This window comes from Chlamydotis macqueenii, chromosome 26, assembly GCF_036417535.1.
Source record: "Chlamydotis macqueenii isolate bChlMac1 chromosome 26, bChlMac1.mat, whole genome shotgun sequence".
NCBI classification, from domain to species: domain Eukaryota; kingdom Metazoa; phylum Chordata; class Aves; order Otidiformes; family Otididae; genus Chlamydotis; species Chlamydotis macqueenii.
The window spans coordinates 456,362-479,551 of record NC_141581.1 but is presented as its reverse complement, the minus strand read 5'-3'; the positions used below and the strand labels follow the sequence as shown (position 1 = coordinate 479,551).

At 66.5% G+C, this 23,190-nt stretch overlaps 5 protein-coding genes across 5 annotated transcripts in view; 4 read left to right on the top strand and 1 right to left on the bottom strand.

The window, feature by feature from the left end:
* The first annotated feature begins 4,905 nt into the window (after positions 1–4,905).
* Positions 4,906–7,720, top strand: LOC147597475 (uncharacterized). Its single transcript, XM_086767374.1, has 2 exons — positions 4,906–5,368; positions 6,344–7,720. The coding sequence occupies exons 1-2, from the start codon at positions 5,099–5,101 to the stop codon at positions 7,460–7,462; spliced, it is 1,389 nt and encodes a 462-aa protein (XP_086623500.1). The 5' UTR covers positions 4,906–5,098; the 3' UTR covers positions 7,463–7,720.
* Positions 7,721–8,449: 729 nt separating this feature from the next.
* Positions 8,450–10,921, top strand: DOHH (deoxyhypusine hydroxylase). The gene is made up of 4 exons (XM_086767340.1): positions 8,450–8,787; positions 9,132–9,208; positions 9,425–9,662; positions 10,468–10,921. The coding sequence occupies exons 1-4, from the start codon at positions 8,514–8,516 to the stop codon at positions 10,782–10,784; spliced, it is 906 nt and encodes a 301-aa protein (XP_086623466.1). The 5' UTR covers positions 8,450–8,513; the 3' UTR covers positions 10,785–10,921.
* A 1,952-nt stretch (positions 10,922–12,873) lies between these two features.
* SMIM44 (small integral membrane protein 44) lies at positions 12,874–13,894 on the top strand. The gene is made up of 2 exons (XM_086767569.1): positions 12,874–13,359; positions 13,496–13,894. Exons 1-2 carry the CDS (start codon positions 13,041–13,043, stop codon positions 13,717–13,719), a joined length of 543 nt encoding a protein of 180 aa, XP_086623695.1. The 5' UTR covers positions 12,874–13,040; the 3' UTR covers positions 13,720–13,894.
* A 796-nt stretch (positions 13,895–14,690) lies between these two features.
* Positions 14,691–15,867, top strand: SMIM24 (small integral membrane protein 24). Its single transcript, XM_086767671.1, has 4 exons — positions 14,691–14,808; positions 15,287–15,404; positions 15,549–15,587; positions 15,774–15,867. The coding sequence occupies exons 1-4, from the start codon at positions 14,736–14,738 to the stop codon at positions 15,865–15,867; spliced, it is 324 nt and encodes a 107-aa protein (XP_086623797.1). The 5' UTR covers positions 14,691–14,735.
* A 3,046-nt stretch (positions 15,868–18,913) lies between these two features.
* NFIC (nuclear factor I C) overlaps positions 18,914–23,190 on the bottom strand; it is a 37,948-nt gene continuing 33,671 nt past the window's right edge. Inside the window, 1 exon segment of the mRNA XM_086767050.1 lies at positions 18,914–22,212. Coding sequence (XP_086623176.1) covers positions 22,195–22,212 — 18 coding nt within the window. The 3' untranslated portion in view covers positions 18,914–22,194.

Here is a 23,190-nt window from a genome sequence, read left to right as displayed (position 1 = left end):
TCAGTGAGAGATCGCCATCCAGCGACGCAGCCACACGATATTTTTAACGCTGGATATGAAACATGTTTGCTTTTAGAGCTTTTCCTTTGAGTTCTGTGCAAATTTCCTGCTTGTGCAAATTCCAACTACAGCTTCTAACGAGAAATACAGCGTACGCAGGGCGAACGACAGGACAGGCTGCGCCGGCGTTTAACGCTTACCCACGCAATTACCTGCCGTTTTAAGAAGGGCACAGACGATTTCCGGAACAAAGAGGGGTCAGGGATTGGCCAGCTCTCGCTCTGCTCAGGTAGGCCACGTCTTGAACTGGCTGAGCCTACGCAGCCCAACTTCAACACTTGCTGAAAAATCCAAACAGGCACAGGCTGCCTCCCAAACGAGGGAGTTTTGCAAGATACCTGCATCCATTTCCCTGCCAGTCCTGGCATTCTGCACGCTGCCTCACTAAAAACAGATCCAGGTGCTCAATATTTACAAGCTCTCAGGAAAAATCCCATGATTTCCCAAGGGGAAAAGGGTGGAGTACACAAGTGCCTAGTCCTGCAAGTCACGAGCAGCAGGATTTCAAACCAAACCCAGCTGTCCTGCTTCCCCAGAGCCAGAGTTTTCATCTTCCAGTGATGCGTCTAGACCCCACTGCCAGGCAGCACTTACAGATCAACCCTCACAGGCCTCAGCCAGCAACAGCGCCGGCAGCCACCTGTCCCCGCGCCTCCTCCGGGCCACCCCCGGCCCTGGCCCAGCCGTGCTGCGCGCCGCTTTGGCTCACCGAGACGACAGAAGACTGCTCACAATTCGGTCCGGCCCAGAGACCACGCTAAGAGCCATGACAGAGCCGTCACCTCGGCGCTACGCGACGGACCAGTCCTCCGCCCCTCAGCCTCACCCTCGACGGCTGCGGAGAGGTTCGACACCGCGCCAACAAACCCACACAGCACCACCGCGCTGCGTCGGTGTATCTCAGAGTGCGAAACGAGGGGACGACTCTTCATGGAAGGGCCTGCGAAAATCCATGTTATTTCCACCTTTCCTGCAAACAAGCACCTCCTGCCCAGGGAGCTCCCCGTGTGAGCCGAGGATGAAGCACGCACGGCGCAGAGCTCTGGACGTGGCACGGACTTCTGTGCGCCAGGGGAAACTCAAGGTTCAGGAAACAGCAAAATCTCTAGTCTTTGGAAAAGTCTTTCCTAAAAATAAACACCCTCCTCCGCTAACAAACCTTCTCAGAAGTTTTTCAGCAGGATTTTCACACACAATAATAACAGGGTAGAGCAATCGCAGGTTTGTCGCTTTCCCTTCAGAGATGATGTTTTCATTCAACACACATCTCACTGCAGTGACAGTTAGGAGCGCAGGGTTTATCCAAGCGGACGTGAGAATCGCGTACTCAGCAGGGGATTTCTCAGAAAATCATCACTGTTAAAACCCTTTTTATTGCCTGCAAGTAGCGATTATTTCATCTGTTCGCTCTGCTGCTCCATAAACAGAGGGCCACGCCTGCTCCCAAGGGATCCGAAATAAAGTACAAAGTCTTCAGCCGCGCAGGAAGCCCTGCGCTGGGAAACACAGAGCGCCGAAACATGACGCACGCTCACCTCCCACCCGTGGGTCAAAAGGCAATCTCTGCGTCTAATTAACAGGAAGTCGTGCAAGAGCTTCATCTATCATGAAAAAAAAAAAAACCACAAAGAAAAAGCAGCAGAAAAAGCGCGCTCCGGTTTTAGAGACACAGTAACCAAAGGTACCTGGGCTAAACAGCCTTCAAACCCCTCTGGCTGTTACAGAGGTTAATGCTCTGAAGGCCGAGGCAAAGGTCAGGTTCAGCTCTGGCAGATCACGTTCGAAAAACACCGAGCGCTGCGCAAGTTCTGCTGCTCCCGTCTGCTCCGCCGCTCCCGCGGACTCTGCCACTCCTGCGCCTCTGCGCCTGGGCAGAGCGGTGCGAAACGCTGCCCCTCTCTGCAGGGGCCAGGGGGTAACACAGAGGCGGGGACGGAGTCAGGCACAATTTCCTCAAGTTGCTGCTTGACAAAGAGAGGACATGCGTTAACCCTGCCGCGTTCTGCTTCGAGATTTCACCTCAGTCCCCGACACAGCCTGTGCCAAACTGACACGGCTGGATGCTGCCACCCTGCTCGCCAGGCCGAGGGAACGACCGAAAAGCCCCCCAGCTTTGTCTGCGCCACCCCCCCGCCGGATCTCCCCTGGGACGCGAGGGCTCCCCCTCTGCGGGGGCAGCGTGCCGAGGAACAACAGCGCTTCCGTTGCCGCTGTCACCTGCCAGCGGTTCACGTTTTGCACAAGTCGCTGGACAGACGGGAGAAACGGAGGCTCTGCTTTGGGCTGCTCGCCAACCGGCATCTGACGGCGCTCGCTTGGGGGATTACCTACAAGATATTCGCTCACTCGTTTATTTGGCAAAGTGTTTCGTAAGAAGGACGCGGGGATCAATGAAATACTCGGACCTCAGGGACACGAGGCCTTTATAAGGGTGAAGTTTTCCACATCGGGCATCCTGGACTCAAAGAGTCAGAGTCAACTACTTCGGAGCTGAGGGCAGCACAGGAGAAAGGCTCCTGTACGCGCTTTGTAGCATTCCACAGAACTTTCAGGGCCTTTTCTTTGTTTTAGTAGTCCCTATGCTCCGTCTGAGCACAGCGGTTTTTCAGAAAGCCACCAGCTTTAATAGCATTCCGTTTCCCTTAAAAAAAAAAAAAGTGTTGTCCAATTACCTCAAACGAGAGTACAAACAGCCAAGAGCACCAGCTCCAGACAAAAGGCTTGGACTACCAGAAGCCTTATCAGAAATCAGTGCACTGAAAGCCAAGATTAAAAGTTCACCAGCAGCCTCGTCCGCAGAGTGCTACTGAAAAGGCCGGGGCATTCAAACTCCGCTTCACCACAACGTTCAGCCACTGAAGGTGCAACGGCGCTCGTGGCCAACTCGCAAAAGAAAGCCGGAGTTCAGAAAACACAGCAGCTTCGGTCAACAGGCCCGGGAAACTCTGCTTCTGCATTTTAAGTAATAAAAATAAAATAGAAATGAGTCTTTAATAGGAGATGTTGTTGCCAGCAGGAGAGCTGCTCTGTGAAGAGCCTTCGGTGTGAAATACTAGGCTAGCGTCACTGAACACGCTAACGCAGCAAAAATCAGTACTTCACAAGAAAACGAGCACAATGCCTTCACGAGCCACACGTTAAGGGAAAAAAAAAAAAAAAAAAAAAAAAAAGTCATCCACACAGCAAAGCCTCCGACATCTCTGAGCAACAGCTCCAGCATGACCCAAGGGACCCTGCTGCGTGGCCAGGACTCCTCCGGCAGAACGTCGCCCCTCTCACTGCGCAGGGAGGATGCTCAGTTCGGACTCTCACGACCTCAAGTCTGCAACCTGCTGAACGTGTGCGCTACTTCCATTTGCAAAATGTCAATAATACAGTAAAAAAAACCAAACAAACCAAACCCTAACAAAAGGCAGAGCGATATTTAGCTCCTGCTGACCCCCAAGAGCCATCGGACAGACAACAGCGCATCACCAGCTGGCTTCTGATCAAAGTTTCTGTCGCTGCCTGCTGAGTTCTCTTTCATGCTACGCCACAGAAATCTCAGCTACCGTCCGCACTGTCGGTCAGATCCAGCGGCCAGAGCCGGTGGGGACGCAGGAGCTGCACCGGTCCCTGGCTCCCACCCCGCCGCTCCACAGCACCTCGGGGTGCGCGGGGCCTAGGGCAAGAGCGGGACAGACCCAGGCTACGCCACCCCGGGGCTCGTTAACAGCGTCCGAGACGAGGGCACGGGGCTCACCGGTCCAGGCCCGGGACTCCGGCTGCCCGGCCCAGACCGGGCCCCGTCCCGCCGGGTCTGACACAGCACCGCGAGAGCGGGGCCCGGCACCGCTCCCCAACCGCCGGGCGCGGGGCAGGCCCCAAGCCCGCCGCCCCGCGGGGCCCGGAGCCCTGGGCAGCGACGCGGAGGACGGGCACCCCTCGCCGGGCTCCCAACCGCCCCGGGCAGCGGCTGCCGCAGCCGGGCCCGCCCCGCCCGGCCCGGCCCCTCCACAGGCCCGGCCCCGCCCGCACACCCAGAGGAAGAGGCCAAGCCCGGCACCAGCCCACCCCACGGCACCAGCCCACCCCACGGCACCAGCCCACCCCACGGCACCAGCCCACCCCACGGCACCAGCCCAGGGCCGCAGCCCCGCCGCCTGCCCTACCTGCCCGCCCGGCCCCGCCGGCCCAGCCCCACTCCGCTTCCCGCTGTCACTCCCCGCCGGGCCCAGCGCTCCCCAATATGGCGGCGGCCCCGCGGCACTGCCCCCGCCCGCCGCCCCGCCCCCGCGCGGGGAACGACGGGAGCGCGCCCCGCCCCCCCGCCCGTTCGAATCAATACAGGAAGAGGCGCCGCGCGGCGCCATGGCAACGGCCACGGCCCCGCCCCCCCGCAGCACCCCCCCATCCCCGCGTGGCCGGGGCGAGCAACGACGGCGGGCGGGGCAACCTGACGTCATCGCTCAGCGGGCTGACGTCACGGGCGAGGGGCTTCTCGAGGCGCGGGAGCGCGCCCTCCCCGCCGCTCCCCCCCGGCCCCTCCCGCGGAGGCGCTAGGCGGGAGCGCGGACACCGACGCGGCTCCGCGCAGCCCGCCGCCTCCCGGTGCCCCCGGCCCGGCCCCGCCGCTCTCCGGAGCGAGCGGCCCAGGAGCCGCCCCCGCCCGGGGCCCCGCCTTCCGTGCGGCTGGGCCTGGGCCTGGGCCCGGGCCTGGTCAGGGCAGGCGGAGCGCTCCGGTGCCCCCCCGCACCCCCCCCGTCGGTGGCGCAGCTCGGTCTCCCGCCGTTAACCGGGCCCCCCTGCCGAGCTCCCGCCCGCGGCGTTGGCGGCCAGCAGCCCGAGCGGGCCCGCACCGCTCCTTCTGATAAGGCGGGCCCAGGACCTCGCCTGGGGCGTCCCCCTCTCGCCCCCCGGGCCGGGGCCGGCGCTGCCCGTTCGGCTCCGGTGCGAGCCCCCCCCCCCACTTCCCCCGGCGAAGCCCCGCGGGGCCGTTCCAGCCTCCCGGCAAACGGGGGCCGGCGCGGGGGAGCCCCGGGGCCCGGGCGGGGCGGGGATGGCGGAGGCCTCGAGTCCGTCCCGCCCCGCTCCGCCCCCCGCTCCCGCCGTGACCCCTCCGCCGATCGCTTCCAGGGCGGCCCCGGCTCCCGGTTTGAAAATGCGGGAGCGGCTGCTGGTGCTGCTGTGCGCGCTGGCGCGGCGGCGGGCGAGCGGGCGGCGGCGGCCCATGGCGGGGGCTGGGCCCGGGGCCGGGGCCTGGGACGGGCCGCAGCGGCGCGCCTGGCTCCGGCACTACTACAGCCAGCGGCAGAAACGGCTCATGACGGTGACTGGGGCGGGGGGAAACGCGGAGGGGGGGGTCACCCGGGGGACGGGGACAGCAAGGACGGGGGGACGTGGGGGGTGGGGGGGGGACAGAACGCAGGGAAAGGGAGGATGGGGGGCACAAAGGACTCGGGGGGACACGGGGACACAACAAATGCAGAACTGGGGGGGGACGCGCGGGACACAGAGTACCGGGACGGGGAGGATGGGGGGCAGAAAGAGGGGGCGCGGGGGACGTGGGTCACAGGGACACCAAGGACAGGGGATGTGTGGGGGACGGAACGCAGGGATGGGGAGGACACGGGGGGCCCCGGAGGGTGGGGAGCATGGGGGATGCGTGGGACACACAGACACGGACAGAAGGGACAGGGGGCTCGGAGGACACGGGCTGTCAACCTGGGCACACGGGACAGGGCGTGCGGGGGACACGGGGGGGTGACATCGAAGGCGGGGGTCGTGAAGGGCCTGGGGACTCGTGCCAGGCAGGGTGAGCTGTCGGGGGAACAGGGGGAACGCCTTTCCCTGGGCAGGTGCCGAGGAGGGTGCAAAAACCCTCTTTTCAGCTTAAAGGTGTTTTTTGGGATTTAGCACCGGAAAAGCAATTCCTGTGCTCCCGCTCCAGGGCGTGACGGAGCCCGCCGCTCACGGCTGCAGGACAGCAAGGCACCCTTGTTAAAAAACAAAACCGCGGAGCAAGGAGCCGCCCTGAAGGGAGACGTTTCCCGCTGGCTCCTCGTCCGCGGCTCCCGGGCGTCCTGTCCAGGGTCACAGCCGTTGCGAGGGGGGGGTCTGCAGTGGGGCTTCCCAGGAAAGGGAAAATCGGACCCGGTGGTAGCGCCGGTCGGGACCGCCGGGCGTCCTCCCCGCCTGCGGCGGGCCACTTGGCCTGGATGGTTTTGGCGGGGGGGGTCCCAGCGGGGCGGGGGGCCGGGGAAGCGCCGCCTCACGCCCCTCTCGTCTCCCCGCCACGCCGCAGCTCCTGATCGCTCGCCGGAGGAGAACCAGCTGCTACTTCTACCCCCGTGCCTGGCCCGGCGTCAGGAGCGCGGACTGGTGGGAGCGGGTGGCGCTGAAGGAGTTTGGGCCCCAGGACTGGCTGGAGAAGTTTCGGATGTCCAAGGAGACCTTCTTCTACGTCTGCAACCGGCTGCGGCCCGGGCTGGCCCCGCACAGCGCCCATTTCCACCCCTCCCTGCCCCTGGAGAAGAGGGTGGCTGTGGCCCTGTGGCACCTGGCCACCAACGCGGAGTACCAGACTCTGGGCCCCCTTTTCGGCGTGGGGCCCGCCACGGTGCAGGCCTGCGTGCGTGAGGTGAGCTACGCCGTCGTCTTGCTGCTGAAGCCCCTCTACCTCCGGATACCCGACGAGAAGGAGCTGGAGAACATGGCGCGCATCTTCCGTACGCGCTGGGGCTTCCCGCACTGCATTGGCGCCCTGGACGGCCTCCACATCCCCATCCACCCACCCCCGCGCCTGGGCGCCGACTACCGCAACGGCCAGGGCTGGCACTCCGTCCTGACGCAGGCCGCCGTGGACGGGCTGGGCCAGTTCTGGGACGTCTCCACCGCTTTCCCTGGCAGCATGGAGAACAGCGCGGTCCTGGAGAGCTCCAGCCTGTGGGCGCTGGCCAAGGAGGGCCGGCTGTGCCCCAACCCTCCCAAGGACTTCATGGGGCGGGCGCAGAAGTACGTGCTGCTGGGCGACGCCACCTACCCGTTGCGAGACTGGATCCTCAAGCCCTACCGGGAGGACGGGAACCTCACGCGGCGGCAGCTGCGGTTCAACTACCGCCTGAAGCGGGCGCACAGCGTGATCGAGAACGCCTTCCTGCGCCTGAAGGCGCGCTGGCAGATCCTCCTGAAGTGCGACGACTGCAGCCTGGAGCTGCTGCCCACCCTCGTCCTCGCCTGCTGCGTCCTGCACAACGTCTGCGAGGCCCACGACAACCCCTTCAACGAGGAGTGGCTGGAGGGCGCCGAGCCCACCGAGCTGCCCAAGCCCTGCCAGCCCGCGCCCGCCGCCATGGAGGATGGCCGGGCCGAGCAAGTGCGCGAGCTGATGTGCCAGTACTTCGAGAGCTGCGGGGAGGGCTGACGGGGGCGGGGGGGACGGGACAGGCGGCCCCGCGCGGGTCACCGCTCATGGACTTCCCACAGGCTACCGGGCTGTTCGGGAAGGACCGCGCCCTCTCGCCTCCGCCGAAGGCCAGCAGCCGCACGGGCCGTTCTCGGGGCGGGGAGGGGGCGGCCGCGTCGCGCGGGTTTTGCGGCGGCGCAATGTATTCTGTGCCCTCGCTCCCTGCCAGGATTCGAGCGGTCTGGCGCCGCGTGAATAAAGCGGGGTCGAGGCTGGCCGAGCGCTGCCTGCGTCGCCCCGTCCCGCGAGCGCGTCTCTGTCCTGACGCCCCTCAGTCCGGCCGAAAACAGCGGGAGGCTCAAAATAAGGGGGCAGAACCCCCGGGAAGCTGCGACGCGAACAGGCGGGGGGGGGGGGTAGCAGCAGGGAGCGGCCGGGCACAGCCCCCCCACCCTCCCCGGGGCGGAACGGCGGCTCTGCTGTGCCCCATCTCCCCGAGGCGCCCCCCCTGCCCCGCCGCTGCTCCTCCACAGCGCTCGGCCACTAGGGGCGCCCGCGCTGCGCCGCCACCGCGCATGCGCCCCGCGCCACCGTTTGCCCGGCCGCTCCCACTCGGCGGGAGCGCGGGGGGGGGAGAGGGAAGGCAGCCCCGCCCACGGGGGCCGGCTCGGCTCGGCCGCGCGCTCCCCCACCCGGAAATGGGCGGTGGGAGCGGCCGGCGAGGTCACGTGGGGAGCAGCATGGCGGCGCACGGTGAGTGCGGGCCCGGCCCGTTCCCCCCCCCCCCCCCCCCCCCCCCGGAGGACCCCAGCCCGGCGGTCGCGGTCCTGGGGATCCGGTCAAGCCGGGACCGGGCGTCTCCGGTGGGGCCGGTTCCGCTCTCTCCGCCGGCACGGGGCCGCTCCGCCCCCGCGGCAGCTGCCGGGCCGGGCCGGGCCCTCTCTGCCCTCCCCGCCCGGGGCGAGGGGCCGGCCTCGGTCCCCCTGACTCCCTCCCCGTGCGCAGGAGCGTGACCGGAGGAGCCCCCGCCGGAGCCCGCGTGTGACCGGAGCGCGCCCCCGCCGCCGCCATGGCAACGGAGCAGGAGGTGGAGGCCATCGGCCGCACGCTGCTGGACGCGGCCCAGCCCCTGCCCGCCCGGTTCCGGGCCCTCTTCACCCTGCGCAGCCTGGGCGGCCCCGCGGCCGTGCACTGGATCAGCCGGGCCTTCGGGGACGGCTCGGCGCTGCTGAAGCACGAGCTGGCCTACTGCCTGGGGCAGATGCGGGACGCGGCCGCCGTCCCCGTGCTCGTGCGGGTGCTGGAGGACGCCGGCCAGGAGCCCATGGTCAGGCACGAGGCGGGTACGGCGGCGGCTGTGGGCGCAGGGGAAGGGTCCGGCCTGAAGCGGGATCTGCGGGTGCCCCCCCCCAGCCCCCCGTGCCCGACAGCGGGCGACGGGCTGGTCCGGCTTGGGTGTGGCGGCTGGGAGAACTCCGAGGCCGCTGCCTCGCCGCGTTCCCTCGCCGGCCCTGGCTGCACGGGTTGGCCGAGCCTTCCCGGTCCTGCTGGCCAGGCTGGCTCCCGCCCCGTTTGTTTGCCTGGCTGCGTCACCGAGGTCGCAGCCAGGCCCCGCTTCAGAGCCGTGTCGAGAGGGGACAGCGGGGTCCTCCTCGTGTAGACACATCCTGCCGCATCCTTCCTTCAGGTGAAGCCCTGGGTGCCATCGGGAATCCCGATGTCCTGGACATCCTGAAGCGCTATTCCGAGGACCCTGTGGTTGAGGTGAGGCTCTGGGAGGGGGTCATTTCCCCTGGGATGCGGCGCTGCTGGGCCAGGAGGGTGAGACCAGTCTCTCCCGGACCGGCGGCCGAGGACAGGGATGCCACGAGCGGCATCGTCCTGCGTGCTGGCGCTCAGCCGCTGCTGGGGAGCGCCGGGCGCCCTCCCGGTGCCGTACGGTGCCGCCCCACGGCCGGGGCTGTGTCCCCGTCTCCGCAGGTGGCAGAGACGTGTCAGCTGGCGGTGAGGAGGCTGGAGTGGCTGCAGGAGAACGAGGAGGCGCCGTGCGCCAGCCCCTACCTCTCGGTGGATCCCGCTCCGCCTGCCGAGGAGACGGACGTCGCCAAGCTCCGTGAAACCCTCCTGGATGAGTCGCGCCCGCTGTTCGACCGCTACCGGGCCATGTTCGCCCTGCGAAACTTGGGGAGCCGGGCCGCCGTGCTGGCGCTGGCGGACGGTAAGTGCTGGCGCGAGGCTGCCCGCGGTCTCCGCGCTCTGAGTCCGTACCGGCTGATCCGGGATTTGCCCTTCCCACGGCCGGGGCTGCCGGAGCTGCAGGGCTCTGCTCGGGCTCTTCGCGCGTTTGTTTCCGGAGCTGCTGTCCCCTTGCTTGCAAGAGCCCCGCTGCAGAGCGGCGTTTCTCAGCCCCCTCGCTGTCCTCCGTGGGTCCAGGTGGGAGAGGGCACAGTCTGTGATCTGGGCTTGGGCCCAACCAGTCCGACCTGGTGTCTCCTGGTGGGACCTGGCCCTGGGGTGCTGCGGTCCTGCTCTCCTTGTCCTGGGAAGTCAGAGGCTGCAAGCCTTGTCCTGGGGTTTGGGAATAGCTCCGGAGGGGGGAGTGAGCGTCTCCTGGGTGGAGAAGGGGCAGAGCACAGCCCAGGCACCGTTGGGTCCCACCCCTCAGCCCCAGGGAAGCGGATGGGGCTCTCCAGCCATCTGGGACCAGCCGCGGGCACGTCTGCGCCGTGAGTCAAGGCGTGCGGGGATCCCTGAGCTCCTGCCGGGCTCTTCGGTCCCGCAGCGCAGCAGGGCGCGAGGCTGCGGCTGTGCCGGGGCTGCCCTGGCTGCTGCGCGGGGCCGGGGAGCAGGGCGGGACAGTCCTTCCCAGGGGGGTTTAGTCCCCTCCCCCTAAAGCCCCCACGGGTCTGCCCCCACGGGCAGCCTTGCTCCGCAGCTTCCCCTGGCTTTCGGGTGGGGGGCTTTGGCCGGGCATCCCGCGCGCCGCGGGGGCAGCGCGGCTCACTCTCGCCTCTTCCCCGCAGGCCTGCGCTCGGGCGGCGCCCTCTTCCGCCACGAGATTGGCTACGTGCTGGGCCAGATGCAGGACGAGGCCTGCGTCCCGCAGCTGACGGCCGTGCTGCGCAGCCGCAGCGAGAGCCCCATGGTGCGCCACGAGTGCGCCGAGGCCCTGGGCTCCATCGCCCGCCCCTCCTGCCTGGAGACGCTGCGCGCCTTCGCCCGCGACGAGGAGCGGGTGGTGCGGGAGAGCTGCGAGGTGGCGCTGGACATGTACGAGTACGAGAACGGCGCCCAGTTCCAGTACGCCGATGGGCTCTGCAAGCTGCAGGCTTCCGCCTGAGCCCCGGCTGGGGGGGGCGCGGGCCCCCCTGCCCCCAGCAGCGCTTTCACGGCCGCCTGCGTCGCCGTGGATCCGAGCCTCGCGGAGGTGAAACCGAGTTTGCTCTCTGGCACAATTACAGCCGCCTTCTCCCTCCAGATCCCGGCCAAGCTGCTACTTGTCCCCTCCTCCCCCCTTTCCTGCGTCTGCCCCTCTTTCCCTGCCAGGATCGGCGCCGCCTGCCCGCAGCCTGGCTCGGGGCTCGGCCCGGGTGGGCTCGGTGCTGCATGCCGGAGCCTGCGCAGCTCTGCGCGACCCGGGGCCGCTCTGGGTTCGTGCTTCCGTGGCGGGACGGCATGAAGCAGCTCCGCTTCCCCCACCTGGGCGCCGCTGGGGGCCGGGGCTGGCTTTGGGCGCCGGCGCTCTAGGTTGTAGCCGTGCGGTGCCTTGAAATCGGCCATGGTGCTGGTGCCGAGCCACGTCCCTCCTCGCCTGTGTGGCGGAGGCGCTGCCGCGGGCTTGGCCTCTCGTGTCGGAACAGGCCGGGGCCGAGCCGGCGGCAGCCTTTGCCCTGGGATGGGGGGTTGTCTCAGGAGATTTGGCTGCGCTGCTTCTTTCTGTGGGGAGCAGCGCTGCCGGGGCTCGCAGGGTGAGGCAGAGCCTGCCTGGGCTTTCCCCCGTGTTTAACCAGAGCTGGGAGCGTGCTGGCACCCAGCGCCCAAACCCCTGGGCAGCCCGGCGTGGGCACGGGGGGGCGGCGCTGGCGGGGGGGAGCTCCTGCGCGAGCCCAGCTGTGCTTTGGCCCTCGCCCAGATGCGAGGTGTCCCCGGCGACGTGGGGCCGGACCCCGCAGGGAGCCCCGGGCCCCACCAGTGTGGGGTCACGGAGTCGTTCCGGTCAGAAGAGACCTGTGGGGTGGTCGAGGGCAGCCGCTGTGGGAGCAGAGGGCGTGGGGCGGGGTCCGGTGCAGTTCGGGTCCCTGCGGAAGGGGGTTTTACCGGGGACGTCGCCGTTCGGGCGCCTGCACGCTGGAAGCCAGGCCCGCGTGCCCGGGGGGGGTCACTTCGCGTGGCCTGGGGGACGGCGGCCGCCGAACCTCGGTGCTGGAGATGAAGACCTGATGTTCTCCCGCTGTTTCAGACCCGGCAGCTGTTCCGCGGCTTCCTGCCCCCCTTTGCCCATCCTCCGCGGCCCCCGGTTGACGGGCGGGACCCAGCCAGCACCGCCGAGCCCTGGGGTGGCCCCGTGCCTGTCTGTGTCCCCGCTGCGTTCATCCCTGCGCGTCTCCCCCGGCTCAGCCCGTGCTCTGCTGTTCGCCGGCGTTCCGCAGGTGTCTCACTCGGACCGTGCGAGATTTTTCCAAATCTCTCTTCTCCAGCGTTTGCCTCTGCTCCCACAAATGCATTTTTAAGCCTGAATTGGAACGAAACCGGCATTTTTGTGGCCAGGATCTGGCCAGGGGCAGCCCGGGTGCAGCGGGGCCGGGCCGTGTGCCGGGGTGGGGGAGGGCCTGGGCACTGAGCCCTGATTTGGCACTGAACCCCACGGGCACCTTCATTCCTCCCGCCCCCCCCACCCTGGGAAGGGTTTCAGGGTTTTTTTCCCCCCAAGGCTGCTGCTGGTCTGGGCCAAGCCCTGCACCCTCCTGGGGCAGAGGGCGTTGCTTTGGGGTGACGCCCGGACCCTCTGCCCACCCAACGCTGGGCGCCGGGGTCCCGCACACGGAGGCCAACGCGCAGCTCCGGGATGGGGGCAGCCCCTCGCTTGCCAGCTGCTGGGCTCCGTGCAGCGAAGTGGCCCCGCGGGAGCCCCCCAGCACGGGACCGTGGCGCTCGTCCCTCTGCCCGTCACCTCCTGGCTCGGACGCCGAGTGCTCCGGGGCCAGGGCACTGGCACGGGATTTCGCACCATCTGCTCAGGGATCGTGGCCGGCCGAGGGATTTGACCGAGGTGGGGGGGCCGCGAGGCGTCCCTCCCCATCCCTGCCTTTGGGGGTTCTCTGGCTGCAGGCGATTCCCCGCTCCCCGGGGGACGGGGGCTCCTGCAGCGCTGCCGGGGCGGCAGGTTTTGGGGACCCTGCGCCGTGTGGGGGCCGCTGGTGGCCCCCCCAGGGCTGACCCTGCCGGGCTGCGCCCGGATTAGCGGGCGCTAAGCTCCTTCTCGCAGGTGCTCTGTCCTTCGGCGGCCGCTCCCCATCGCACGGAGGGCGAGCGGTGCTGCCGCCGGGCATGGGGACCCCGCTGGCCCCGTGAGCCGCTGACAGCCTCGCGGACCCCCATGCCGCTTCTCCGCTGCGGCCCCCCTGTGCGGCGGAGGCTTCGGTGGCCCGGGGCCGGGGCGCGGGGGGAGCTGGCAATGGCCCTGGCGGGGGGCGCCCCGCTCCCCGGCAGCGGGGGGACGTGGGGGCCGCGGCACCTGTTGCAGTCGCCCCCCGAGGAGGACGGGGTGCTGTATGTGGACTACAAGCCTCCCGCCCTGGACAGCATCCGCCTGCCCCGCTACGTCCTTTACCTGGTGATGGCGGCCACGCTGGTGCTGGTGGTGGCATACGCCATCGTGGGGCACCTCATCAAGGACCTGGTGCACGACTTCGCCGGTGAGTGCCCCCGGCAGCGGGGTGGAGCTCTGAGGCTCCCCGGGGCCGGGCGAGGGGGCAAGGGGGGGTCCCCCAAACCCAGAGCCTGTGCCGTGGCGGGGCTGTGCCGCTGACGGCTCCGTCTCTGCACCTGCAGACTGGGCGTTCGGGCCCAAGCCAGAGGAGGAGAAGGCGGTGATGGCCGAGGGGACGCTGCCGGAGGTGGAGTGGCTGGAGGAGGACGCGGTGCCGGCAGAGGGGAAGCCGCACGGCGAAGGCGCCGGTGCCCTGCCCGGCATGGACATCCCGCTGGGGCTGCTCACCGCCGCCCCGCGCAGCTCCATCTCCTTCGCCGACTCCCACAAGAAGAGGTTTTTCTAGGGCCAGGGGACCCCCCCCCGGCACCACCGGGACCCCGCAGCCGTGCCCGGCCATCGGGTCACAGCGCAGCTCTGGTGCGGGGGTGACGCTGCCCGGCGCTGGCCCACGGCTTCACCGTCGCACGCTTACCTGGGGGCTGCTATCGCTGCCCCCCAATAAAGCAGCCTGCCCCCGCCCCGCTCGCTCGCCCTTTAGCCAGGCGTGGGCAGGGGGAGGTGGGACACCCCCGCCTTTGCCTGGGGACAGCAGCATCCCTCAGCAGAGCCACGCCAGGTCCTGGGCACAGGCGCGCGGGGAGGGACAGACGTGCAGGTGTGCAACACCGGGTGCTCGGGGGTGCAAACCCCTGGCGTGGGCATGGACATGCGTGGGCACACAGACGTGGCATGCACACACGGAAACACGCATGCGCGCTCTGGGTGGGGGCACTGGTGATGGGGGCCAAGTCATGCAGACCCCCGTCCTCTGCTGTAACCCAGGCTGGGGCTGGACCCCGTCCCCGCATCCCCAGGCTCCTTCTTCACCCTCGGGGAGTCGCTCCGGGCAGGGTGGCCCTGCCGAAGCCCACAGTGTGTCCCCGGGGCGCCGCCCGCCACCCCGTGCCTCAGTTTCCCCTGTGCCCCCGTGGGCAGGGGCCGCAAGGCGGAGCGGAGCAGCTAGCTCTGCCCAGGTCTCACAAAGGCATCGCTCGTGTTTAGCCCTTCACGGCACCTGGGCACCCATCGCGTCTGTGGCCCAGCCGGCCTGGGCCTGGGCGGTGGCGGGGGTGTGACCCGCACCCCAGCCCGGGCACGGGGCTGCCGCAGCAGTCCCTGAGGCAGTGGCTGAGCTGGGGCGAGAGGTGCCACCGCCCAGGGATGACGGGAGCCGTGTTGCCATGGCACTTGGTGGCACTTGTCCTCTTGAGCCTAATAAAAGCCGCCCGTTGGCCCCGGGTGCAGAGAGCGGCACCGGCACTTGGCCCCGGCAGCGCTGCGAGAGAGGAGCCCACCTCGGGGTGCAGGATCTGCCTGAAAATGCCGAGGGTCTGGCAGCCCCTCTCGCTCCTGGTCCTGTTCGTCCTTGCCGCCACTGCCCGCGGACAGGCTGGTAGGTGCCTCCGCAGCCCCCCGTACCCATGTGCCTGGGGGTGGGGCGGCCGTGCCCTGGGGCATCAGATCAGCTCCTGGGAGACCTTCCCAGCAGGACCAGTCAGTCCCAGTGCCCTGGGAGACCTTCCCAGCAGGACCAGTCTGTCCCAGTGCCCTGGCAGCAACCATTTTGGGAGCAGAGTGTAAAAATTTGGGGGCACCCACCTGCTGTCCCTGGTGCCCCCACTGTGCCGGGCACCCCCGCGCTCTCCTGGGGATGGGGTGGCTTCCTCGGCACCCAAGGGACGGTGGGGAGGGGGTGGCGATGAGCACTGCCGGTGTCCCCCGCTGTCCCCAGCGTCCTCGGTGCCAGGCCTGGCGCAATCGGGACCCTGTGCCATGGGACGGGGAGGGGGTCCTGTCCCCTATGGATGGGGTCCCTCTAAACCCATCACCATCCCCTTCGCTGTTCCCATCCCTGTCCCCGTGCCGTGCAGGCACTGGCCCCAAGGTGCTGCAGCCCTGGCTGATCGGCCTCACAGCCGTCGTCGTCTTCCTCTTCGTCGTCTTCGTGCTCCTGCTCGCCAACCGGCTCTGGCAGATCAGGATGCGCAGGTGGGCTGGTGCGGCGGGGACGCATCTTGCACCCGCCTCGGCAGGGGCCGTGGGATCCGGCCACGCCCGAGGCCAGGAGCGGGATGCTGCAGGGTGGGGACGGGGCCAGCTCGGGCAGCGCTCACCCCCTCTCCCCCCTCGCAGGAAGCAGGGTGGCCTCCAGGAGACCCTGGGCACCGACAGGTAAAATGGCGGCGGGGACGGCACCCGGGGACGGCCATGTGCTGGCGGTGCTGCACGCGGCCTGGCAGCGCCACGCGTGGCCCAGCGTGCCCTCGGCACAGCCGACGGCGGCGGTGACGCCCCGGGACGGCAGGTGGGGGTGCCCCCGTGGCCGGCCGAGCCTCGCCGACGCGTCCGTCCCGGCAGGCTGGAGCCCAGGGGCTGCGTCAACGCGGCGGCCGAGAAGGACAGCGACGAGGAGAGCGACGGCGCGGAGCGCAGCAACGCCACGTCCCTCTGAGGCCGCCCCGTCGGGCGCCGCGCCCTCAGCCCCGTCCGCGGGGCGCGGATCCGCGCCGGGTTTTGCGGGCCCGGGGTGCCGCGGCGGTCCCGGCCGCCGCCAGGACCCGGCCTGGATCGCCGGCCCGCCGGAGTGGGTCGGGGAGGGCGGTGGCGGGGAAGGGCCCACGGCCCGTGTCCCAGTAAAGGTCCCCAACCTGGCCCGGCGTCGAGCGTCTTGTGTCACCGTGTCACCACGGGGCTGTCCCGTGGCCCCCGCGGGGCTCCGCACCCCCAGCATGAGCCCCGCAGCGCTGCCCCCCAGGGTGCTGTGGGCAGGGGCACCCCGGGTGCCAGCGGGGCAGGGGACAGTGGTGGACTCCTGGCGTGTGATGAGCTGCCAGGCCTCAGCAGCCTCGGCGCAGCCCAGAGCCGCTGCCCCGCGCCCGGGGGGGCTGGGGACCTGTGGGTGCCATGGGGGCTGGGGGCTGCCGGGGGGGGGGTCCGGCCTCGACCTCTGCGCCGTCCTGAGCTGCAGTTCGGGACAGGGACGATGAAGACTGCAAGGGTGACACACAGCTTCGGCCAGCATCGTCATATGGGCAAGCGCGATGATGTCACACAGGCAAGGTGATGATGTCATGTGCCCGAGGTCCTGACCCAAAGGAGACCCCACAGCTGCGCCCATCTGCGTCCCCTCCCTGCGTGTCCCCTCCCCGCCCCCCACGGCCCCCCACAGGCTCTGGGTGCTGCTGCGGGCCGCCAGCACCCATGGGTGGGGGTCCCCCATGGCCCGGCACTGCTCTGCCCCAGTACAGCCCAGTACAGCCCAGTGCCCCCCAGCCGGGACACCCGCTTCCTCCCTCAGTTTCCCCAGGGGCAGCGAAGGAAGGGCGGAGGCGGGCTGGAGTTGAAGCATAGCTTGTTTAATTTTTATACATTTTTTTTTTTGTCTTTTTTTTTCCTTTTTCTTTTTTAAATCTTTTTTTTATGTGTCAGTTTTTTGTTTTTTGTTTTTTTCTTCTTTTTTGTCTCTTTTTCTCTTTTTTGCATAGGGGAGGGGGGGGGAAAACCCCAAAAAAAAAAAAAAGAAAAGAAAAAAAAAACCAAACCCCCAAAAAACCCTACAACAAAACAATACAAAAAAAAAAAAGAAAAGCAAAAAAAAAAAAAAAAACCAAAACCAAAACCCCAAAATCGGTAGTCACGGTCAGTAACTGGTACGTAGGCGGGAGCGGCGGCGATCGGTAACGGCTGCGTACAATGGTATAAATCGGTATCGTGAAGCACCAGGGAGGCGAGCGGGGGCTCGGGGGGGGTCATGCGGGGGCGGGGGGGGGCACACGGTCGGGGCGGGGGTCCCGGCCCCGGCTCGCGGCCCTGGTGCGCTCGGCGGGTGTGGTAACGGCTGCGGCAAAGCGAGAAGCGAGAATCCGGCTAACTGGTAAAATACAACGGCGAGGGGGGGCCCCGCCGGCGCCCCGCGGGACTGGGGGGGGGGGCGCGACCCCCCCGAAAAAGGCGGGCGAGGGCAGCCGGCGGCGCGAGGCACTGCGGCGGGATTTTTGGTACGGGTGTGAGCGGCGGTCCCGCCGGCCGCGCCTCGGCGCCTTTTTTGGGGCGGTTTCCCCTCCTTTCGCTGCTCTGTTCCCCGGGGTGGGGTGTGGGGGGGTTGGGTGGGGGGGGTCCCCTCCGCCCCCACCTCCGCGCCCCTCGCACGACGGCACCCGCGGGCGCGGGGACAGAAAGCAGCGATTCCAAACTCAGAGTACGAAATAAAAAAAAAATTAATAAAAAAAAAAAAAAAAAGAAACAAAACAACAACGACGAGGCCATATATATATATATAGGGGTTGGTGTATATATATATATATTCTTCTGCGCTCTAGAGTACCTTAACTGTGTGTCGGCCACGGGGACCCCCGCCCGCCCCGGCCCCATATATATATATGTGGAGAGAGAGATATATCTATATGTACAGGTTATTATTATTATTATTTTTATTTATAGGTCACAAGGACTGTCTTTAATTCACTTTTTAAGCCGACGAGCCCGACTAAAAACCCTCCAGGAGAGGCTGTAGTGCATGGAAGCCCCGCGGGAGCCCCGGGCGCGGCGATTGTCGAGCGGACCCCTCCCCCCAAAGGCCCCCCCCGCCCCCCCGGAGCATCCCCGCTAACGGGGATCCCCCCCCCCCCCCGCTTTGCGCCCGCTCTGACTGAGCCTAGAGGCCGTGGGGGGAGGGGAATTAAAAAAAAAGGGAGAATGATTAAAAAAAAAAAAAATTAGTGGTCGGCCCCCCCTCTGTCCTCGCGCCCGTGGGCAGAGCCGGGGTGGGGGGAGCAGTGCAAAGACCCCGGGGGTGGGGGGCTGCTGGACCCCCGAGGAAAAGCCCCCGGCCCGACCCCCCCCCCGCCGCCCTCTGGGCTGGGGGGCGTCGAGCGGATTCATTTTTTGCCTTTTTGTTTTTGACATGGTTTAAGGTGCTTTTCTTGCCGAGGGCGGGTTTGGGGGGGCTGCGGCCGCAGCCGTGCCGTGGGCCCGGGGGCAAGGGGGAGGCTGCCAAAGTAGGGGGCAAGAGGGGCCCAGTCCAGGCCCCGGGGGCTGGGGGGTCCTTGGGGGGGCCCAGGCCCGAGGGGCGCCAGCGCCCCTCGCCCCCCCGGCCCCACGCTGACCGGAGGGCTGCCCGAGACCCCCCGCCCCCTCTCACCTCTCAGAAATGCTTTTTTTTAAATTTTTTTTTTTTTTTCCCCGCTTTGAGCTGATCCTTTTCTGGCCTTAAAACTTTTTTTTTTTTCCCCTCCCCATTTTTCTCTCTTTTTATTTATTTTTTTTTTTTTCCCCCAGCTGGCCGCCAGCCTCCCGCTCCCCGCGCTGCGTTGTCCTTGCGGAACCCGGTACCGCACCGAGCACGCAGCGGCGGCCCCCGAGGACGCTCCCTGCCCTGCGGGACCCCCCCCACCAAAGCCGCACCGGCGGGCGGGACGCGCCCCCCCCCGATCCCCCACTAATACTTTTGGACACGGACACACACACAAAGAAAAGAAAAAAAAAAAAAAAAGAAAAAAAAAAGTTGACGACGACGGTTCTTCATTACAAAGCAGCAGCGACGCGCGGTGCCACCCGCCCATCAGTGTCACGACCCACGTCTGTCCTCAGGCTCGGGGGGGGGGTGGGGGGGGCCGGGAGAGGGGAGGGTGTCTTTCTCTCCGGCTGGCGGGACGCTTGGGTTTTAAGGCAAATTCTGGATTTTTTGGGGGTGTCGGGACCCCCAAACAGCGGGAGGGGAATCCCGGGCCGGGCACTGCCCGCTCCCCGCGGCGCCGGGGGATGAAGCCGGTGGGGATGGAGGTGGGGAGGGAGCTACGACCCGCCCCGGCACCGGCCCTGGGGAGCGGGGGGGGCACAGCTACATTCACACGGTTCCATTCCTGTCACGAGAGCAGCCGGGCTCAGCCCTCCTGGCCCTGCGCCCTGCTGAACACCAATTAAAAGGGTGGGGTCCCCCGGGGGGGGGGACGACACACACGACGCTGTGGCCCCCCCCCCGTAAGGGCGCAGCCATGGGGGTCCCCATCCCTGGTGCTCCCCGTGGGGACCCCGACTGCATCCTCGTCCGTCCTGCCACGCCTGGGTTCCCCCGCGGGTTTATGGGGGGGTGCTCAGACCTGGGGGGGGTCCCTGCCGCCTCCCGCCTCGCTGCCTTTGGTTGCCGTAAGCAGAAGAACGAAATAAAAACCCCCAAAAGGGAAGGAAAATAAAAACTTAAAACTAAAAAAAAAAGAAAAAAGAGAGGCAAAGCAAAGGGGGGGCCGCCCCCCCGGCCTCCGGCCGGACCCCCCCGCCGGCGCGGCCGCGCGGCTATTGCATATTCCGGTGTGTTGGCGCAGAGGATGCATCGCTATTACCAACTGGAAGACGTTTCCGAGGGGGAAAAATATCGGTTAAAAAATAACAATACCGTAGAGAAAAGGGACTTTTCCGGCCGAGAAGAAGCCATGCAGGAGGCGAGGGGGGGGCGGCCGCCCCCGGCCCCCCCGGCCCCCCGGGAGCCCCGGGCATGCAGCGACTCCCTCGCGCCGAGATCGGCTCCGGTAATACTTAGTCTTCGAAGGCAAGGCACATCATGTGGTATAAAATCTCGTGCAAATTAGGAAAACATGGATTTTTTTTTTTTTCTCGTAGTTTTTTTTTTTTTTACGGCTTTTTTTTTTCTTTTATACAGAATTTTTTGTGTTTTTTTTTTCCTCTTTTTTTTTTTTTTTTTCTCTTTGCGAAGGGGGAAGGTAGAGCCGGTTAATACAGTCTGCCATGCACAGCGTCAGCCATCCGCGGCTGGGTTGAGCCAGGTCACCAGATCCTGTTAAAGCACCATGCAGTTTATTTGTCTTTTTTTTTTTTTGTCTTTTTCTTTTTTCCATGTGTTTCTTTTCTCAGATCTTTAAAAAAAAAAAAAAAAACAGGTTTCCCTCTCTGCCAAGCGCTTTTTTTTTTGTTGTTGTTGGGTTTTTTTTTTTTTTCTTTTTTTTTGTTTTTGTGGGTTTTCTCCTTTTCTTGTCCTTCTGGATTTCTTTTTCCGTCTCCCGCCTTTCCCCGGCTGTGCCGTCCCGGGGAGCGCGGGGAAGCAGGGGGTCGCTGGGATGGGGGATGCGATGCCGGTGGTCCGCGGGGCAGCTCTGGGTGCCCAGGGAGGGGGCCAGGCAGGTGACGGCGGTGGCCTCGGTGACATCCCGGACATCCCACTTTGGCTTCTCTCCGCTGTCCCCTGCGGGGCGTCCCCTGGGCGGGGGGGTCCCTGCTGCAGGGACCGAACTCCCCTGTGGCCATCACCATCTTGCTGGAGACGCTGGGTGCCTTCCTCATCTTCCTCCTCCTCCTCGCCCAGGCCGCTGCATGCGCCCCTCCGCTCTAAGGCACTGCCACGTCCCCGTCCCAGTCACGCCGCCGTCGCGTGGGACAGGGACGGCCGGGTGCTCGGGACACCCCTCCCCACCGTGGTTCAGGCACTTGACGCGGGGCCGGGGGCTCCTTGGGGCTGGCTCTGCCCTCACCCTTGCTCAGGCTCCTTTTCTCCATCCTTTTGTATTAAAAAAAAAAAAAAAAAAACCCCAAAACCCCCAAAAAACCCCAAACCAGCTGTCCCAGCAAGCCAGTGCTGGGGACTCCGTCTCCTCCTCCTCCTCCTCTTCCTCCTCCTCATTTTTTGTGATTTTTTTTTTCTTTTCTTCCTTTTTTTTTTTTTTTTCCGACGCTTCCCTCTTAAAAGTGCATTTCCTACAAAATGTGCAACACGAGCGCACCCTCTCCTCGCCGCCCACCCGGTACCTGTCCACAGGAATGCATAGCTCAGACGCACGGACGCACGCCCCGGCACGGGGACGCGCGGGGAGGGGACACGGGGGTCACCCGCGGGGACGTGGCTTTGCAGAGAGACGGCAACCTGCGGCAGCGCGGGTCCCGCTGGGGTGGCGGAGAGAGGTCCCCTCGCCGCATCCCCTGTGGGAAGCAGGGTGCCGCCGCCATCGCCAGCTGTGCCCGCGCGCCCTCCGTGGCCCCAAACCCCCGGCGACAGCCGCCCGCGCCAAGCCGAGCTGGCCAACGGTGCCACCGTGTCACCGCCACCGCCGCGGCACAGCGTCGCCCGTCCTCGTTTCGCGGCGCGGAGCATCACATCACCCCGACGGCGAGCGCGGCCGTTGGGAGCTGGCGGCACGAGGTGAGCGCGTCCCCCCTCCCCGCAAGCCCATCGCACCCCACGCTGGCCCCGGACCCCCCCCCCCTAGAGTCTGCGTGGGGCCGAGAGGGGGGCAGGGGGGTGGGGAGGGGGGGGCTTGATCTTTTCTACTCACGTAGAGGCAAGAACGAGAGAGTCCAGAGCCGTTTGCATATCCGACCGTCCAGAGAGCGGCCGGCAGGGCTCTGGCGCTGCAGCCCCGCTGCCGCTCCAGGAGGCATCGCTGGCACGAGTTGTGTCAGGTCTCAGCGCGGCATCAGCTGACGGGGCAAATAATAGTGTTTTTTTTCTTTTCTTTTTCTGTTTCTTTGTTTTCTGGCGCATCGCCGGGGTGGGGGGGAAGGTCCTCCTGGGATGAGTTGTTGTTTTGTTTTTGGTTTTTTTTTTCTTTTTTTTCCTTTTTAAAAAAGTTTTGACCCTTTTCCGTCTTCCTTTCCCTCACTCTTTCCTTCGGGTGTGGGTTTTGCTTGTCATCATCGTCATCGTTGTCGTCATCATGAGTCCGCGCTCTCCGTCATCACCGCAAGGCTGGGCCTGGTGCTCGGGGACGGGGATGTTCCTCTGGGGGTGCCTAAAGCAGAGGAGAAGGGAGGCGAAGGGGCGGCACGGTGGCGGTTATCCCAGGTACCAGGACTGTCGGGAGAGAAGAGAGAGGCCGGTGTCAGTGCTCTGTCCCCTCCCCGGTGTGCCCCGTCCCCACGCCTGGCTCGCCTCGCTGCCCCGCACGCGGCTGGCATCGCCATTCCTGCTCTGAGTTTGCCAGTCCTCTGCACCGGGGCCACCCGTGTCCCCTTGGTGGCCAGTGCCTCCACAGCTCCGCGGCGAAGGCGACGCTCCCCAGGGAATGGTCCCGCCTGGGCACACGGAGGGGGAGTGGCGAGGCTGGGGACCCCGCGGGGTGGCCCCCTGCCACCCTCCCATTGTCTCCACCCCCCAGCCCCAAGTTCAAGTTCGTCCCGGATTACCTCATGTCTGGTTTCCGTTGGCAACGAGACAGCTCGGGGCCACCGCTTCCCTTAACCCTTCCCGGCCCCGCCTCACATGACCCGAGAGCAGCAGGTCTCAGCTGCCCCTCCTGGGGATGCGGGACGCCGCTTCCCCCGTGCCTCAGTTTCCCCATGCAGAGCACCCTCGTGCCCCGGGGAGGCTCCCCGCGTGTGGCCGGACACGCGCGCGCAGGGACGGGGACCCTGGGGCTGCGAGGAGCCATGACCCTGAGGGCTGGGAAGCACGGGGACCTCAGCACCCTCCTCCCCGGGGTGCTGCCCTGTGTCCCCTCTGTAGGGACCCAAAGACCTCGGAGTGCCCACCCCAGTGCAGGACTGGGGAAACTGAGGCCGGGCAGGGGGCTGTGGTCAGAGCCCCCTGTTTGCCCCCTGCTACGGCACAGCACCCTTGGGTGTCACAGGCCACCGTCCCCGAGCATGTGCACCACCGGGTGCCCCGCAGCACGGCACCATCCGCACACCCACCCCGCCGCCCCGGCACTGGCGTCGCCCACCACGCAGGGCTGCAGCCTCCTGAGGCTGCCCCTGCCGGGACCACTGAGGCCGGCCAACTCGTGTCACATGTGAGGCAAGGTGCTGGCATTGCTGCCCTGGCCCCTGTGGC

What these genes read in the sequence shown, in the direction of transcription:
- LOC147597475 (XM_086767374.1), top strand. Translation starts at nt 5,099, where the DNA reads ATGGCGGAGGCCTCGAGTCCGTCCCGCCCCGCTCCGCCCCCCGCTCCC. An exon ending in GGCAGAAACGGCTCATGACG is followed by an intron (nt 5,369 to 6,343) that starts GTGACTGGGGCG and finishes GCCACGCCGCAG; the next exon opens with CTCCTGATCGCTCGCCGGAG.
- DOHH (XM_086767340.1), top strand. Translation starts at nt 8,514, where the DNA reads ATGGCAACGGAGCAGGAGGTGGAGGCCATCGGCCGCACGCTGCTGGAC. An exon ending in CATGGTCAGGCACGAGGCGG is followed by an intron (nt 8,788 to 9,131) that starts GTACGGCGGCGG and finishes TCCTTCCTTCAG; the next exon opens with GTGAAGCCCTGGGTGCCATC. An exon ending in CGTGCTGGCGCTGGCGGACG is followed by an intron (nt 9,663 to 10,467) that starts GTAAGTGCTGGC and finishes TCTTCCCCGCAG; the next exon opens with GCCTGCGCTCGGGCGGCGCC.
- SMIM44 (XM_086767569.1), top strand. Translation starts at nt 13,041, where the DNA reads ATGCCGCTTCTCCGCTGCGGCCCCCCTGTGCGGCGGAGGCTTCGGTGG. An exon ending in CCTGGTGCACGACTTCGCCG is followed by an intron (nt 13,360 to 13,495) that starts GTGAGTGCCCCC and finishes CTGCACCTGCAG; the next exon opens with ACTGGGCGTTCGGGCCCAAG.
- SMIM24 (XM_086767671.1), top strand. Translation starts at nt 14,736, where the DNA reads ATGCCGAGGGTCTGGCAGCCCCTCTCGCTCCTGGTCCTGTTCGTCCTT. An exon ending in CACTGCCCGCGGACAGGCTG is followed by an intron (nt 14,809 to 15,286) that starts GTAGGTGCCTCC and finishes CGTGCCGTGCAG; the next exon opens with GCACTGGCCCCAAGGTGCTG. An exon ending in TGGCAGATCAGGATGCGCAG is followed by an intron (nt 15,405 to 15,548) that starts GTGGGCTGGTGC and finishes CCCCCCTCGCAG; the next exon opens with GAAGCAGGGTGGCCTCCAGG.